Genomic DNA, 16,829 nt, shown 5'->3' on the forward strand with positions numbered 1-16,829 from the left:
AATGCATTTCCTAGCCCCTTCCCCTAACCCCAACCATCAAAGATGATTGCCTACCCCTATTCCTTACCCTAACCTCAACCATAAACCAATTCAAACCTAAACTCTAAAACCAAGTCTTGACCCTCAAAAAGATGTCTAAACTTGTGGGGCCCAGCAAAATGGCCCCACATGGACAGGTGGGCCCTACAACTCTGTGAAATCCTGAAATGTTGGCCCCCACTATGTACAAAAACAAGACCACACACACACACACACACACATAAAATGGGTGGAACCCAAAATAAAAAAGAATCAAAAAATATTTTAAGCTGTTTTTATATCTTTTTTTTTAAATTGAGTCCACGCTACACAGTCAGCTTGCTAACTGAATGTTGCAAAGGTCCACCATGTGCTCATTAAATTAAATGTCCACCCTGTCAGCAAGCTCCCATAGTTTTCTTTATGCATGTGCCTTGTCTGTCTCATAGTCTAAAAAAAGGAGAATACAGTGCTATTGACCAAAATGTCAATATCTGTATGATATAAGATGTAATGAAAACAGAATAAGTTGAATATGTTTTCACCTTTTGTGACATTAATTCATAAATTACTCAGCAATTCTCACGCCAAAGCAACACCTTTATAGTAGCGTTTTAGATTTATTTGTATTTTTTTTAGATACATAAACCTTTCAATATCACAATAGACACGCACTTTCAAAAATTATGAAATTAGGCAATACAAAACCCCCAAAAAACGTGGCTTTCACAGGTACTTCACACAGGAAGACAGGCCGACTGCCAGTAGATGAAGCACATTTTGGGTACAGTTTAGGATTGCTACTCATTATTACTTAAGTCATTTCAACATGGCATGGATTTACAAACTTTTTGTACATGAGGTGCACAAAACTGAAAACCTGGTATAGTCATTACAAATGTATGCCCAAACAAAAATCAAACAAATGTGACCTTTTAAATAGAAACAATGAAGAGAGAAAGTGATTTAACTGGTTGAAAAGTTGGCAGCTGTCTCAAACATTTGATTTTAATTCATTCTCTTGCGAGTTCTGGCTCTGTCATCCCGGTACCACTTGGTCAGTAGAGTGACAAGAAGGACTGTGTGTTGTGTTTGAGATCACTATCACATCAGCGGTGTCAGAGCTTTGACACAACACAATGAAGTGTAAAGATGGCGGCAAGCAACATACACTTTTGACCTCCCCTATCTTGACTCAGAAATCCTTTCAAATCAACGGGGTTCTTGCTTTGATATTGAAAGATAGAGCTCTATGAATTGGATTTGGCAGCGGTGAGCCATCTGGACGAGCAAAGCTATCAGAAGCGCTGACCTACATTTACAACCATAATTTGAATATTTGTTCCATGAAGTTGTTTTAATTTATTCCCAAAAGTCGATTCTGCTCGTTTTGTAGTGTTCTGTAGGAGCTTCCATTCTATGTGGTTGTCTGTTATTTTTGTCCAATCAGATTTCAGAATTAGTAACGTAATAAAATATATTAGCGATGAACCAATCACGTTTTTTTTTTAAATTCATCCTCACAGGGCCTTTTTCCCATCCTCTGATTGGTTGCTGCAGCCAACTTTCAATAGCAAATAGCAAAAAAAAAAAAATCAGCCTGTTTTACGGAATATTTTTTTGACAGAAAAAAAAAATTCCGAAAAACAGAAAATAAAAATAAAAAATACTCAAAAAAACAGGTTTTTTTTTCAAGTGAATGCAATACGCTTCCGTAAATAATAATAATAATAATAATAATAATAATAATAATAATAATAATAATAATAATAATAATAATAATAAAACTTTAATGAGATTTTGGCGCGATACTGTCAGCCGTAACCTTGACAACAACAAGGCGTAGCCACGAACTTTCCATGGTAGTCAGTCTGTGAGTAGTTCACAAAAAGTCCCCTTCACGGCCGCCGGACTGTTGTAAACCACAGAACCGCTGAAGCCCCATAGTTGCTTTTTTTGTTGTTGACCCACTTCTGCTCATCACTTTGAATCAAAAGAATGTTCTCATTGAAGCTACACCGACATAACTAGGATGTTGTGATGACGCAAAAACGCGACCATCACACGGGATTGTTTGTTAGCCTCAAGTTGCTATCTTCAGCTAGCCCGTCCAATAATACATGGGCAACATCTGCGTGCTAAAGATGAGTCATAGCTGGTCTGAGGACAACGCACAGCAACATCTCAAGACACTGAAACCTTTGTAAACATTTCACTCGTGATACGGCATCCCAAGTCACATTCAGGTGGTGAGTGATATATTTTTAATCTGGAAAATTATGTCTTCACACGATCAGTGGCACTGTTTGGGGATGGCAATAAGTAAACAAAACATTCGAAATGAGCTAGTGCATTACATGAATGTCAGTACAGTATTGTAATAATTTTGTTAATATTACTCTAATTGTTCAAATTTAATGAGCTTCTTTTAATGATTTTAGTATGAATTATAGCCATGAATGCAGTTGTACAGTATAAAAATGCTTAATATGAAATCATAACAAAACTTACGAGCCGCCACTGCACATTCTTTTGTTGATGTGCAGTGGAGTGTGAATTTTTTTTTATAATAAACATTACCTTGACATTTTTTGTATTTAAGATGTAAATGTATATTTATGGTGTTATGATGTGTAGGTACAAAAAACATACATCAAAAACACTGTAGTATTTATCAGTAATATAATAAAAAATGCTATGAAATGTGAATATTTATGCGTGCGCCCCTAAATTTTCTTCCTGTGCTCCTAAAATTTCAAGTTAGGGGATCCTCACAAAAAATATTAGTCTACAGCCCTGATATATGTGCTAGAAATGGGTAAAAAAATGCATCGCTGAGGAGTGTCCCACATTGTCCCTCAGAAACATAACCCTTGCCCCCCCCCCTTTGGCTTTTTAGCAGTTGGTTACCCTATATCAAAAAGAAAGGTAAATCCCTACTAAAGGCCCATGTACCAAATACACGGCTTGGGATTTGGTGATTTTAACAGCATTTTTTCATGAAGATAAACTAATCTCCTCTTAAAAAGGAGCATCAGCGTTTTACCGTGGCAGCGTGCGGCCGCCCTGCAGTCAGTCAGAGCAGACGCCAAATGTGTGACGGCGCGGGCCTGATTAGTGGCCATCTCAGCAGCTGTTTAATGAACACAGGGACCTATTTCTCTGGAAATGAGTTTTCCCTTGAAAACGGCGTAAGCCGTATCCAGGTCTATTTAAATGAGCTAACATGGGGAAGGTAAGCAGAGCCACATGAGCATTGTTTTCACAGTTCAAAGTGAGGAGAGAGTACTTTGCACTTCAAAGCCACTCATCTGGGAGGCAGCGCGCTGGGGGTGCGGGCGGGGGGGTGCATGGGAGGGTGGCGGGGGATATTTGGGGAGGAGGAGGGGGTTGATGAGAGGGGACAGGAAATAAGAGTCGGGGTAATTAACAACTTCTGCTCCGTAATAAAGCCGAGACGTAGCATGCGGTACCTCTGCCTCCAAGACACACTCATGTCATCTTTCCCTATCTACTGTATTATATTATGTTACATTACATTATATTACTTTACGTTACATTACATTTCATATTGTATCCTCTCTTATCAAGTCGAAATCATTAATTAGATGAAAGATCCAAGGGCATAAACTGCTCCGCTCTTACCACCAAAACCTCCCAAAAAGTAAAAACCTAAATCTCATTTATAACTTTTTTGTTGTGCAATGCAATTCTTACAAACTAACGTGAGGCATTGGAGCATAATATTCATCTCGATTGTACCGATGCTGCGTGTGCAAAATCAGATCTGCAAAATTACAAAACTGTGTTATCACTTGTTTTAATGTTATTGTAATACGAGTTTAGCTGCCTTCTCCTTGAGGTGTGTTTATTTAGGGATTGCAGTCGGCGGAACAAGGAGCAGCAGATAAGTGCCGAGCAACGAATTTACATGAGAAGCGGGTTCCCAGCCTGGATTTAAACTCTTAACATTGTAATGGTGAGCAGACTTACAGAATGAGATTAAGCCTCAATCTGCATTTAATGGAGCACATCTGAAGCGGCCTCCACTTGAACTCTCAAATGTGAGAATGTCACACAGGGCGGCCTATTTGATGTGTCACCTACTGGTGAGAACTCGCTTTGATTGAGTTATATCAATTAGCTTGGTGAGGGGAAGTGTGTGTGCGTGTGTGTGACAAGTATATATTCTTCTATTCCACATAAAGTTGACAATTCAGAGGGCCAAATTCAACAGTAAACATGAAAGCTAATGATCGTGATGACCAGATGTTGGCTTGACTTGCTTTCTTAGTCTGTTATGTCAGAACAATTTGGTGGTGTTAAAATTTCATATAGCAAAAAGGTTTGAATCAGTTAATTACAGATCAGTGTTGATGTTTATTATGTTGACTGGAAACCTAATCTCACACTTTCCCATTTAAAAATGTGCGTCAGATACTGCTGTGTTCTGAGTCTTATTATTATTCAAATTCCCACGGTGGTGTTGAAGCGATAGCTCTCGAGTTAAAAATAAGTTTTGACTGAGCTGCTGTTATGTATGTGAGATGTTTTTTTTATTTAACAGACTAAGCAGGTTTTGGGTCCTCGGTGTAGAGTTGCTAAAAGTTACTGAACAACCAGCGTTTGGAGAGTAACAGTTCCAGTGACTATTGATAGTTTTTGTTGTAAAACGTAATGCAAGGCATTAAACAATACAATTCATTGTGACACATTTTAACCTTTCGTCCACTTTCATTGACCCTTAAAAAGCTTGCCACTGGCATATGAAAAATCATCCATTCATTCAGTCAGATTACTCTTATCCTTACTTAGGTTTCTAATTAAGTCCAACTGCCCTGCCAAAATGTAATGTCAATTATTATACATAGTATTCCCATGACGTCACCGACCCCATCTATCAAGCCAGCAGGCCTTTCGTGGGGCAAACGACCAGCAAGACAACGCAACCAAATGCTGGGGCGCGCTCGTGTTGCTAACTACAAGTTACTTTGATTCATTCATTTGTTCATTAATTCCGGATTTTCACGAACCGCTTCACAATGGTACACAGGTGTGCCGTTCATGGGTGCAAAATTGGATGAACAAAGATGTGAAATGAAACTTTTAAAATGTATTCACATGCCGCCATTTGCCCCACATTGTGTGCCGGTCCATGGAATGTCGAATGAGAATGGCAAAGAAGTGTCCGGAATTACAAAGACACATCGAATGGATTTCCTACCGACAAAGTCTACCAAAGTGTGTTCTGTCCATTTTGATGAAGGTAAGTGTCATTGTAAGATGGTAAAAATGCTTTTACCATAATGCGATTGTGATATATGTGAGCCGCTAGCCGTGGCTAGCTCTGGCTAAAAATAGATTTGCGGTCAAGATGTTTGATTTTGACATCTCTCCAAATACCCTCCTTAAGGTCTTTTCCTTTCCCAGCAGCCCAAAAGTTGAAATTGTTGTTAAAGTGTACAAAAATAAGTGATGAATCAACAATGTTGTTGCTTATGTTGTAACATGCTAGCGCTAGTAGCTAGCGCATTCAAGGGGAACTAGCTACTTGGTTTAAAAATAACACTAGTATCTACTAGAATTATGTATAAACAATGACAGGGTTGGGACCATATTCAAAAATAAAAACTACCCCAAAAACATAATAAATTTAAACAGAAGCTGGTTTTCTATGTTTTGAGAAAAGATGCGAGCAAACATTAGAATGAGTGGCAGAATGCCCAACTGGCTTTCAGCATTCGATATACAATGTATTTCTGGTGCATTTTTTGTTGTTGTTGTTTGTATAGAATGGTTTTAGAATTTTGAACTTTTTTTTTCTTTTTTACCTAGCAAATGATACGTGTGTCAAACAGAAATGTTTTTTTTCTTTATTATTATTATTATTATTATTATTATTCCCAGTGACAAGTTTAGCAAAAGTGTGGGTGACAAGATAGTAAAGCATTTACTTACATTAGCCCACTGCTATGCTACTAGCTCCCAGATGATAAAACTTTAGCAGTTGGGATGACTGGCAGCTCACACGCCTTGTAAATATTATTAAGTCTTCTAGTGAACACGATCACCACGTCCTGATCCATTCCTTGTGAGACGCTTAAAAACTGGCAGCGTTAGGGAGGTCATTTTCCTCCATATTGACAAACATGCGTGTAATCGTTGACTCGCGTGTCTTACGTTGTGTTGTCATGCACCCCAAACGTAACGATCCTATTTTCAAAAATGTAAGAAGTAAAAAGTACAGATATTTGCGTTTGAAAAGTAAGAAGTAAAAGTAAAAAGTCACCAGAATAAAAAATATTCGAGTAAAGTAAGCCTACACATAGAACTTGGGCGCCCCCTGGTGGCTTGGGGGCCTGCCCTACTTGGCCTGTAGCAAGAAGATGCTACACCTCACGAGTTCACGAGACCGTACTTTTTCGTTTTTCATATTGAGAAACGGCCATAGTCAGTTCAAGTGAAACTTCTGCTTCTGCTATGTGAAATATTTCACAATAAAATGTTCTAAACACGGCATTCTGAGATAAATGTGCAAAATCCACCCGTTTGTATCCATCTCAAGGGGCGGCCATTTTGCCACTTACTGTTAAATGAAAATCACATCACATTTGGTCATGGCTCGGGTGTGCTAATCACGGTTTAGCTTGTGAACATAACATGACCAAACTCAGAAAACAACATATGTGCAACTATTCAATTGACTCATTAGTAAAGTATCGTTTTTTTTTTCTTATACTGTATGTAAACTTAGTGTTCATGTTCTAAAAATAAACACATACGTTTTAGGATGTATCCCAATATTAGAATTACATTTTTGAAGCTTCTTGTTCAACACTACAAACAAGTGATTACGAGTGTAATAAATAAAAAACATAAATTAAGTTAGTTTTAAAAAGTTTATAAACATAGAAAGGACGGTAGTTGGTGGGGGCGTCCCTCACCGGTTGTGCTCTTATCAATAGTGGGGAGGAGTCAGTTGTTGGGGTCTTCTTTTGGTTGAAATGGAGTGAAATTACGAGTGGCCCACCCCTTCATCTGCCCTTCACCCCCCCTCCATTGACTCGCTCTCCTGCATCATACTGGAGACCCCGTTGAGCGGTTCTTTTGCCTCTATAAAGACGAGCAGCGGCTCAGGCTCCTCAGGAGTTGATCGCACGGATTTGCGCGCATCTTCCCACGTCCCACGCTCTGGACCACCGCAACCATCTTTCAACAGACACCCGCGTGGACTTTGTTTTGAATGCGGCGGGATTGCCCCAGAGTGATTTTGGCCAAGGGTGCGGGAGGCAAGTGAGCGTCATTTGGTTGTACTTTCATCTCGCGCGTGGACGTTCGCGTTGCACTTGCGTGGAGAAGAAGGGACGCGAGGACACATGGCTGCGCTCACCATACAAAGGACTGACAACTTTTTGCACACCTTTTTACAGGTATTTTTTTTTTTGTACAGACAATACATGCTTCAATACAATTCTATGTTGAAGTATTCCTGTTTTAAAAATAACAGCGCACGGTCACATTTCGTATACAATGTTTTTATTTCAATCAACTTTATAATTGTTTCTAACTTCGTGATTCAGTGATTATTACTGGTGAATTGAGTTCCTTGTGAGGTAGTTGCACACAGTTCTGAATCATATTTTTGTGTTTAACCTAACATTAACGCTATCGCACTAACTTGGTGTGGTTGACTTGAACCAACCAAATATTTTATTATTTGTAATAATACTAGTAAGTTGGTTCATTTATCACCTTTCACAATTTTAAGTCAATGTCTTCAGAAAAGGAGGGTGAATTAAATTGACTACATTAAAGCTATAGTTATATTAAAGTGTTTTAGTTGTTTTTGCTCACTAGTCGAAATTAAGACATTCTTAGCCACTTATGTCCTTTTTAGATCAACCACTTCAGCATAATTGTATGTATTCTACTTATTGAATAAGTGACTGCTAGAATGATTTATCTGTGTTGACTAATGAGTTTAATCAAATCGATCACGTCATTATTATGGCATTATTTACTCTTACTATCCTTAATAGGCCAGTCCGATTATCGGTGCTGATATTCAGCATTTTGACAACTGCAGCATCGCCCGTTTTGAAGAATCAGGCAGTTGATAATAGATCAATAAAAACTGTGTTAACTTCAGGGAACTATTTACTTAAATTTCCAGTTAACTTTATAAAAGATACTGCTGATCCTGGGAACTCTTTGCACCTTGTGTTTTTGTTTGAAATTTAAACAAATTTAACATTTCAGATAGGCCTATTTTGACATTTTGGGAAAATGTATGTACTGTAGAAGACAATGCGGAGTACTTCTTAAGTTTTTATTTAACTCTTTTTAAGACATGCTAATGGACCTGGGAAGTTCCTGAACTGTTTGCATACATTTTAAAACAAAGATGTGTATTGACTAACAAAAACATAACATTTTGTGAATCTTAAAAGCTGTTAAATACACATTTACCTAACATTTCAACAACGTTAAGAGTTGGAGTTTGTATTGTTTTATTTTTTATTTTTTATTTTGAGGCCAATATTGTCCCTTTTAGTAACAATAATAAAATAATTATCAGTCTCCTTGACTATTAATAATTAGTATCGACCCTGAAAAAGTTTTTTAAAAAACATATCAGTCTACTTTGTAATACATTTTGTATTGATAGACATTTTGTGTGTGTGTGTGTGTGTTGTTACTCCAAAACAGGACCGCACACCCAGCTCCTCTCCAGAGGGCCCCCCCAACGCCCTGTCCTTCCTGGCCACCACCTGCAGCCAGGCCTGGCAGGTGGGCGGCACCACAGGCTCCGAGGTCTCCCAGTTCCCCTACGAGGGCACCGTCAGCTCCGCTTCTGGGATGTTCCAGCTGTGGAGCAACGAAATGGCGCCCAGCACAGCCCTCACCACGCACCAAATGACCTTCACTGTGCCCAAGGTGCCGTTTCCTGGACACGTGCAGTCTGGCCTGGGGCACCACCATCACCATCACCCCCACCACCACCACCATCATCATCATCCTCACCACGAGCTTCCTCTCACCCCTCCGGCTGAGCCTGCCTCATCGTACTCATTCGAACTGTCCCCCGTCAAAGTGTTGTCCTCGCAGCCGCAGCCCAACGGCTCCTACTACCCGCAACACAGCAGCGTGGGGCAAAACTTCCCCAGCTTCCTCCAGAACTCCTCGGCCAGGCATCACCTGCCGGGAGGCCACGGGGAGGAAGGGCAGCAATGGTGGAGCCTACCCCAAACCAACACCACGCCCTCGAACCATCCCTTCGCCCTGGGCAGGCAGTTGGTGTTGGGCCACCAGCCGCAGATAGCCGCCCTCCTCCAGGGCACCTCCAAGGGCCTGCTCAGCTCCACTCGCCGCTGCAGGCGCTGCAAGTGCCCCAACTGCCAAGCCAGCGGCGGCGGCGGATTGGAGTTCGGCAAGAAGAGACTGCACATCTGCCACATCCCCGAGTGCGGCAAAGTGTACAAGAAGACCTCGCACCTGAAGGCCCACCTGCGCTGGCACGCCGGCGAGAGGCCCTTCATCTGCAACTGGCTGTTCTGCGGCAAAAGCTTCACGCGGTCGGACGAGCTGCAGAGGCACCTGCGCACGCACACCGGCGAGAAACGATTCGGGTGCCAGCAGTGCGGCAAGAGGTTCATGAGGAGCGACCACCTCTCCAAACACGTCAAGACGCACCAGACCAGGAAGAGCAGGTCCGGGCAGCCGTTGCAGGGTTCGGACCCTCTGCTCACCAACATCAAGAGAGAGTAACGTCTGCTGTCCGTTTTTCCAAAATTTCAAATCAAAACTTGACGCGATAGGTTTGCACACTGGCGCCCCCGTACATCTTAAGCAGGCGGACAAAAACAATTTTGCAGGTGATGATATGCTTGTTCTAAATTTATTTTAGTGAAAATGGGCGGGGGGGGATAGGTTATCTTATATTATATATTGAAATGAGCACACCTTTGTGCAATTAAAGGTAAGCCATATAAGAAAGACCAGGGTGAGTGGATAAAAAATTCCAAGCAGTTGATTTGAACAATTAGATTTTAATCCTTGCTCTTTTTTTTCGAAATTTAAAACACATTTTTTAATTTCCCGATTGACAAATTGTATGTGGAACATTCCAATGTGACTGTAAATTATGTATAAATGCAAACTGTTCTCGGGTTAATGGCTGCATGTGAATTTTAATAAACATCTCCGTGTTGAAACGACGCACACTTCGTTAATGTCACTTTCTCACAACTTCACAAGTAATTTGAATGTAAATAGCAATGAAAATGGCTTGAACTTTGAACTTTCTCATTCACTAAATGTGTGAATCCCCTACAGCGCTCACAAAAAGCCTAGCATTTTATGTACATGTAAATGATTATTTGATCCCCGAAGCTGCCCCATTGTGCTGCTGGCGTGAAGGAAGACCAACATGGTGGGCTGTTCAAAGACCCTCACACCTCCAAATAAATACTCATCCCATTGATGGGTTGTTTATCGCGCCTTCTGCAATCAAGTTCACAGTCGTGTGGCCTTTTAATGGCTGTTTTTTTCCCTCTCCACGGAGAAGATTGAGTCAACAGATGCCACAGAGGGAACTGGCGAGGAATTCCCTGTGAATGGGACCCCTGTTGCCGAGACCCCCTCGGTGGTGACAGAAACTCCCTTTGATTTTGCACCCTTGTGAAAGTTAATACCCCTCGACCCCCCTCCGCAACCCGCGGCCGTATATCACAGTCGTGTTACGATAGGCTCTGCTTTACGGCCCAGAATGGGCCTTTATGCGGAGAGCGGCCAACCAGATGTCTGCTCATCCAGGGGTTCCTTCTCTTTGTTTTGAAGTCTGTTTGAACCTTCTTCAAGGATTGGGGAAGGGGAGGGGGGGGGGGTGTCAGAGCCTTGCCTGTATTCATAGCAAGGGGGTCTCGAGCATAGCACACGATGTCAAGGTTTATTATGGAGACTCAAAAATGACTCAAAAGTAGATGTCACAATACATTCATTGTGTGACAAGTGTGATTATGAAAGACAATAATGTACAATAAATTTAATTATCTATGAAACGGAAGGCACACAGTTGTTTTGTACAACACTGTTAAATAAGAAAATATGCCTTCAGCAAATACGCTGATATAAAACCAAAACATCCAATTGGCATTTCAGTCGGAGCAAGAAAAAATGTGTTGAAAGAAATTGATCAAAATTCTAACTCAAATTACTGTAATATGATGGATTTACTATAGGAAAGTGCCATCAGTTTGATGCACAAATGCAAACAAATGTACTCAAATAAACTTTAATCATATTGTTATTATTATTATTATTATTATTAATCAATGATATTTGTTTATGTGAAGCCATTGATCATGTTAATGATTTCTCACAACAATTACGAAATACATCATTGTCAATACAGTATACGTGTTTCCCATAAGTCTCAATTTCAAATGTTCACTTGTTCAGCGTTCATAGAAAATAATGTCCCACCACCGGGTGCACTATTTTTAGAACAGGCCCAAATTATGGTTTCAAATTATGATTATGGTTTCAAATAAGGTGTCTAAATTAGGGTTGTGGTTTCAAAGTAGGATGTTACGATGTGGTGGTTTAAAATTAGGATCCAAATTAGGGTTTTAAACTATGGAGCCACAACACTGACAATAAGATTTGGTATTGAAAAAAAAATTGTCATTGTGGAAAAAGCTGCGTTGACATTGAAACAAGTATTGGCATTGTAAAAGGTTGTGTTGAAAAATAAAGTACAGACAAAAAAAAAACACTATTTACTTTAAGCATGTTTTTTTGTATTATGATGCCTTTTTCAATGCCAATTCGCAGATTTTTTTTTACACTCTATTTTTTTGTGGGGGGGGGGGGGGGGTTGAGCTTGGTTTCAGCTTGAACTCTGGTTTTCAGTTTCAGATCTCTCATTTCAGGTTCAACTTATTGGCAGTGTTTTAACGTGGACGGGAGGGGGCGGGGCTTTGAGCGCGAGAACGCCTTCCAGCTTTTCAGGAGAGGAGAGAGGAGAGCGCGCCCTCTGTCGGCTAAAGGCAACACCTAAATTGCCTTTAGCAAATTGTCAGAGATTCATACTGTAGATACAAGTTCACCAGGAACTCCAAAACCGCCTGTAAGTCTGTGTTTGTTTCTACATATAACCTTGTGGCGTTAAAACCACCATATTTGAAATTACTTTATGCATCGTGTCATGCTAATTTAGCAAACGTGCTAACGTGCTAAGTGGTGTACTACAGAAACGCCACAAGGTTATATGTAGAAAAAACACAGACTTTCAGGCGGTTTAGGAGTTCCTGGTGAACTTGTATCCATAAGTCTCTGACTATCTGCCACAGGGATTTCAGGTATTGCCTTTAGCCAACAGAGGGTGCGCTCTCCTCTCTCCTCTCCTGAAAAGCTGGGAGGCGTTCTCGCGCTCAAAGCCCCGCCCCTTCCCTCCTCGTTAAAACACTGCCAATAAGTTGAAACTGAGAAAACCAGAGAGTTGAAGCTGAAAGCCTGCGACACTCGGGAAAAAAAGAGATTGTTAAAAAATAAATAAAAATCTGCAGATTGGCATTGAAAAAGACATCATAATACGGAAAAAAACATGCTTAAAGAAATAATTGTGCTTTTTTAATGTCTGCATTTTATTTTTCAATACAACCTTTTCCAATGCCAATACTTGTTTCAATGTCAATGCAGTTTTTTCCACAATGACGTTTTTTTTTCCAACACCAAATCTTATTGTCAGTGTTGTGGCTCCATATCAAATTATGGTTGGGGTTTCTAATTAAGGTTTTAAACTATGCTTCGGGGTTCTAATTGGCGTTACAAACTATGGTTAGAATTTCAAAGTAGGGAGTCAAACTAGAATTAAGGGTTACAATTAGGGTTTCAGAGTGAATAGGGCTTCAAAGCATGGTCATGGTTTCAAGCATTGGCTTCAAAATTAAAGGTTGAAAATTAAACTGTTAAAATGTGTGACCTCAGTTTTCAATGTTTCAAATTAGGGTTTTAAGATACGGTTATGGCTTCAAATTGGGTTTACCAACAACGTATGGGGTTAGGGTTTGAAATTAGGGTTTCAAACTAGGGTTAGGTTGAAGAGGGTTACTCCCGGGTATTTCCCACCTTCCCCCTCCGCTGAAAGGACGGTTATCAAGACACCGCGAAATAGTTTTGCCAGTATTGTTTCTGAGTGAATATTGCATGTTGTCTTGTAAGCACACATTGATTTTTAGCGGTCTGTTTTTGTTTAAAAAAAAAAAAAAAAGATAAATAAAGGACAATATATGTGAAACATACTGTTTAAAAGTTTTTTTTTCTCAGTATTAACAGGTATTTGTAATGTTTTGCCAGTTAACTGAGTTTTTGCTGTAGTAGGGTGGCTCCCTCTAGCGGACTAATCAATAATTAGATCAAGATTGGATGGTTTTTGAGTGAACTGCTTTATTCATTTTTAGTGGTCTTGTTTCTATTTCTATTTTGTTGTTGTTGATATTTTATATATATATATTTATATTTTATATGAAAACAAAGCAGCCACCAGCGGGCACCAAAAGCGCACTGTCAGCCACAGAAATAGAAGGGACCGAGGGCCAGACGGAAAGCCAACAGTAAACAAAGGCCGTTTATGACCACTAGGAACGAAGCCGAGGGCAGCCAAAGGGTGTCCCTCACTCAATTCGGACAGACCAAAGTCGGCGGTCGAGGCCTGGACCCACAACGGGGCCGACGGCCAACACCAGGGAGGCGAGAAGTGAAAGAAACTATCTACCAGACAAAATTCACAAGACATAATGCACTCTCTGTAATCTGCTCCCCGTTGGTGGAGAACGGAAAACAGATGAATCACATTCTTCCCACAAATATTTAGGTACTATACTTACCTCCCGATAGACCCCTAAAGCAACCAATATAAGCGCAGTATCACCATTCAACAAAATGATAAGGACACCCCCAATCACATAAATACTTAAGAGACAACGCCGATATATGAACTCATTAAGACATTCCATGGGGTGTCAATCAAAGCCTAGTAATGCAAAGTAATGCAATTAATTACGATTAAAAAAAAATCTGACGCTCCTAATTTTATAATCTTTTCTTTTCTTTAATCACGTCAGGCGATTAAATTTTTTAATTGTAATTAATCGCATGACTTCAATAGTTAACGCACAATTAATCATAAATTTTATATCTGTTCTAAATGTACAATTAAAAAAATCTAGGTTTTCATACTCTTGTTAACTAAAGTGGCAACAATGTTAAACTAATAGAAATGGTTCAAATTAATTTTTGACGTCAATAGCCGTCAATGGGAGTGAATGAGTTAATGAGTCAGTTGGACGTGTTGTTGCATTGTCCATTATATGCAGAGTAGAGGGAGGTGATGATTGGTTGGCGCTCTACAGAAGTTTGGTTTGAGAGGAGTGTCGTTGAGGCTGATGTTTGGCTCAGCTAGGGGGGAGAGGGAGGGTGCTGTTGAAGTTTTTAAGTGACACAGGGTTGTTTGCTAGAATCTAGCGAATGTTGGGCGTGAAATTTTCACCTGACAGATGGAGGGTGACTAATTCATAACAAGTAGACGGTATCTGCTGCTTTGAAGACCCCCTCTTTCTTTTATCGCTCAGTAACTTAGACCCCAATATTAGATTTGGCAGAGGCATCTTTTGTTGAATTACAGGTATGATTCTTTAATAAAAAAGTATACAAGTTTCCTCCTGTAAACAGCAGCAAGCATATAATTTATACATGTATTTTAGGCAAGTTGTAAAATGTCTCAAATGTTCTCCAATCTTGATGCTGTAAATGTATAGGATCGTCGTAGGATAGCCAATCAGTGTTGCCCATTAAAATGTGGTGAATCCCTCGCACCCCCCCCCCAAAAAAAAATACACACTTGTGTTCTGCACCCCAAAGCAAGAAAGGATTTCGTGAGTGACGTCATCTGGCTGTGCATTGTGGCCTACAGCAGCTCCTTGCGCACCTTAACATTCTGCCTGATGACCGTTTGGCCCGTCCAATAAACGGTGGCTCTCCTTGCCCACATGAGTTTTGAATGAGTTTTGAAAGGAGGCGGGCTCTTGGAGACAGATTGAAGCTTGAAGATCCTCGGCGACGCACTCGTCGGCGGGAAAGGCGCGCATGGTCTCCAAGACCAGGCCGAGGTGATCCAGGAAGGAGTTGACGGACACACGCAGGACGCGAGCTTCGTCAGCACACCACTTCCTGAAAAGGTCACACAAAGCGCATGGAGGTCACCGGCGGCTGCACGCAAAGTGGCCTGGACAAAAGTTACTCACACATTTAGGAAGCTTCCGGCGAGCGTCAGCCGCTTGTGGACGCCTCCTCGCCGGGGCTCGCGGTCGGGGCTCAGTGAGCGCAGAGCGATGGCAGCCTGGCGTGCAGAGGGGAAGGGAACGTCCAGAGAGCTGCGGAAGGGAGCATCAAGGAAAGTTGTGCAGATCAACGCCACCAGCAACATCTCGGAGAAGGTTGGGAGTACGTGTGAAATCCCCTGCTGGCACCTTTGCGTGTGTACTGGCTGCATAAGAACATTTCAACACTTTTTCAACCTCAGCGAATAGCAAACAGGAAGAAAAAAAGACAGCTACTTACGTTTAAAACACACACACAATGCATTTATTTCGAGTTACCAGTAAGCATTAGGTCCAGAAAAGCGGCGTACTGTGTTTATATATATATGATGTATTATTATTATAAAACTAATGGAACATTAAAAACAAGAACATGTAACCTGATTTTTTCCTCCTCCCCCTTTCTCAGTCGAATCCTAAGAAGATAAACAAGTACAGTTTTTTTCTTGGGTTACTTAGTGCAGGTGTTAGATTACCATTTTTTTCCTTTACAAACCAGAAAAGTATCATCTGTACTTCTCCGGAAATAGCACAACAGCACTTTTGTAGGTCAAGGTAAAGGCTTATAGCACATTTAAATATAGTAACACTGCCCAAAATGCTTCACATATTAAAAACACTATGATAAAATAGGAAAGAAAAAATGCAAAAAAACAACAATAAAATGGAGATATCCAGATTAGCTAAAATGGATATAAAACGCAATAAACTACTACTAAAACTATACATTAAAATAGCACAAAGTTAAACACAATAAACAAAAAAATGAGATTAAAACGATTAGATTTAGGTGTCCAGTTTAAACGCCAGCATAAATAAATGTGTTTTTAAAAGTGACTTGAAGCACTCAATAGATGAGGCAGAGCGGATTGTTCGGGGGGTTCTTATTCCAAAGTTTGGGTGCAGCGACCGCAAACGCCCTGGCTGGCAACTCTAGTTTTTAACCCTGCATGCGGACACAGAGCAGGTTAACAGCAATTGGTCACATGACCGCAGGGCTCTGGTTGGGGGCATACAAACACAACATTTCCGAAAGGTACCCTTTGTGCCCTTGCCACGTCTGACAGAATCTTTAATTATTGGCTAAATTCCCCGTCCAGCATGTTCCGTCCAAATGTTTGCTCTCATATGTAGGACTGCACGTTTTCAGACCATTCCCCCATTTGATCGACTTTGCTGCTAACTATCAGTCGCGCGTAGTTGAACACAAACAAAACGCTGGACACTTCAATGTCATTGAGAAGATTGAAATGGAAGGATACAATTCCAGCTTGCTTGCTTGCTCGTCGCTTTCGGGCGCCGCCATGTTGTTTGCATTGCGAGGACTTCTTCGTCCTCGCCATTGGAGTAATTTGGGCATGTCATTTCGCGCGGCTGCCTACCAGCGGTAGGGAGGGAAAATGGTGCACACAAATTAAAAGCATTCGGAGG

General features: G+C 40.7%; 2 protein-coding genes across 4 annotated transcripts; one reads left to right on the forward strand and one right to left on the reverse strand.

Annotated features, from left to right (window-relative positions):
- Positions 1–7,180: 7,180 nt before the first annotated feature.
- On the forward strand, positions 7,181–10,235 carry sp5l (Sp5 transcription factor-like). Its single transcript, XM_077579356.1, has 2 exons — positions 7,181–7,448; positions 8,728–10,235. Exons 1-2 carry the CDS (start codon positions 7,395–7,397, stop codon positions 9,784–9,786), a joined length of 1,113 nt encoding a protein of 370 aa, XP_077435482.1. The 5' UTR covers positions 7,181–7,394; the 3' UTR covers positions 9,787–10,235.
- A 4,453-nt stretch (positions 10,236–14,688) lies between these two features.
- On the reverse strand, positions 14,689–16,771 carry lage3 (L antigen family member 3). 3 transcript variants are annotated; one of them, XM_077572683.1, is made up of 3 exons: positions 16,661–16,771; positions 15,324–15,452; positions 14,689–15,249 (listed from the first exon to the last, which is right to left on the reverse strand). In XM_077572683.1, the coding sequence occupies exons 1-3, from the start codon at positions 16,756–16,758 to the stop codon at positions 15,009–15,011; spliced, it is 468 nt and encodes a 155-aa protein (XP_077428809.1). In that variant the 5' UTR covers positions 16,759–16,771; the 3' UTR covers positions 14,689–15,008. The 3 variants fall into 3 exon arrangements, with proteins under 3 accessions (XP_077428809.1, XP_077428818.1, XP_077428801.1); XM_077572692.1 differs by having other exon boundaries at positions 15,324–15,565; positions 15,779–16,726; XM_077572675.1 differs by having other exon boundaries at positions 15,324–16,725.
- Positions 16,772–16,829: the final 58 nt, after the last annotated feature.

This window comes from Vanacampus margaritifer, chromosome 1 (assembly GCF_051991255.1).
Source record: "Vanacampus margaritifer isolate UIUO_Vmar chromosome 1, RoL_Vmar_1.0, whole genome shotgun sequence".
NCBI classification, from domain to species: Eukaryota; Metazoa; Chordata; class Actinopteri; order Syngnathiformes; family Syngnathidae; genus Vanacampus; species Vanacampus margaritifer.

What these genes read in the sequence shown, in the direction of transcription:
- lage3 (XM_077572675.1), bottom strand. Translation starts at nt 15,571, where the DNA reads ATGCAGCCAGTACACACGCAAAGGTGCCAGCAGGGGATTTCACACGTA. An exon ending in GCCGGAAGCTTCCTAAATGT is followed by an intron (nt 15,250 to 15,323) that starts GTGAGTAACTTT and finishes TGACCTTTTCAG; the next exon opens with GAAGTGGTGTGCTGACGAAG.
- sp5l (XM_077579356.1), top strand. Translation starts at nt 7,395, where the DNA reads ATGGCTGCGCTCACCATACAAAGGACTGACAACTTTTTGCACACCTTT. An exon ending in TTTTGCACACCTTTTTACAG is followed by an intron (nt 7,449 to 8,727) that starts GTATTTTTTTTT and finishes ACTCCAAAACAG; the next exon opens with GACCGCACACCCAGCTCCTC.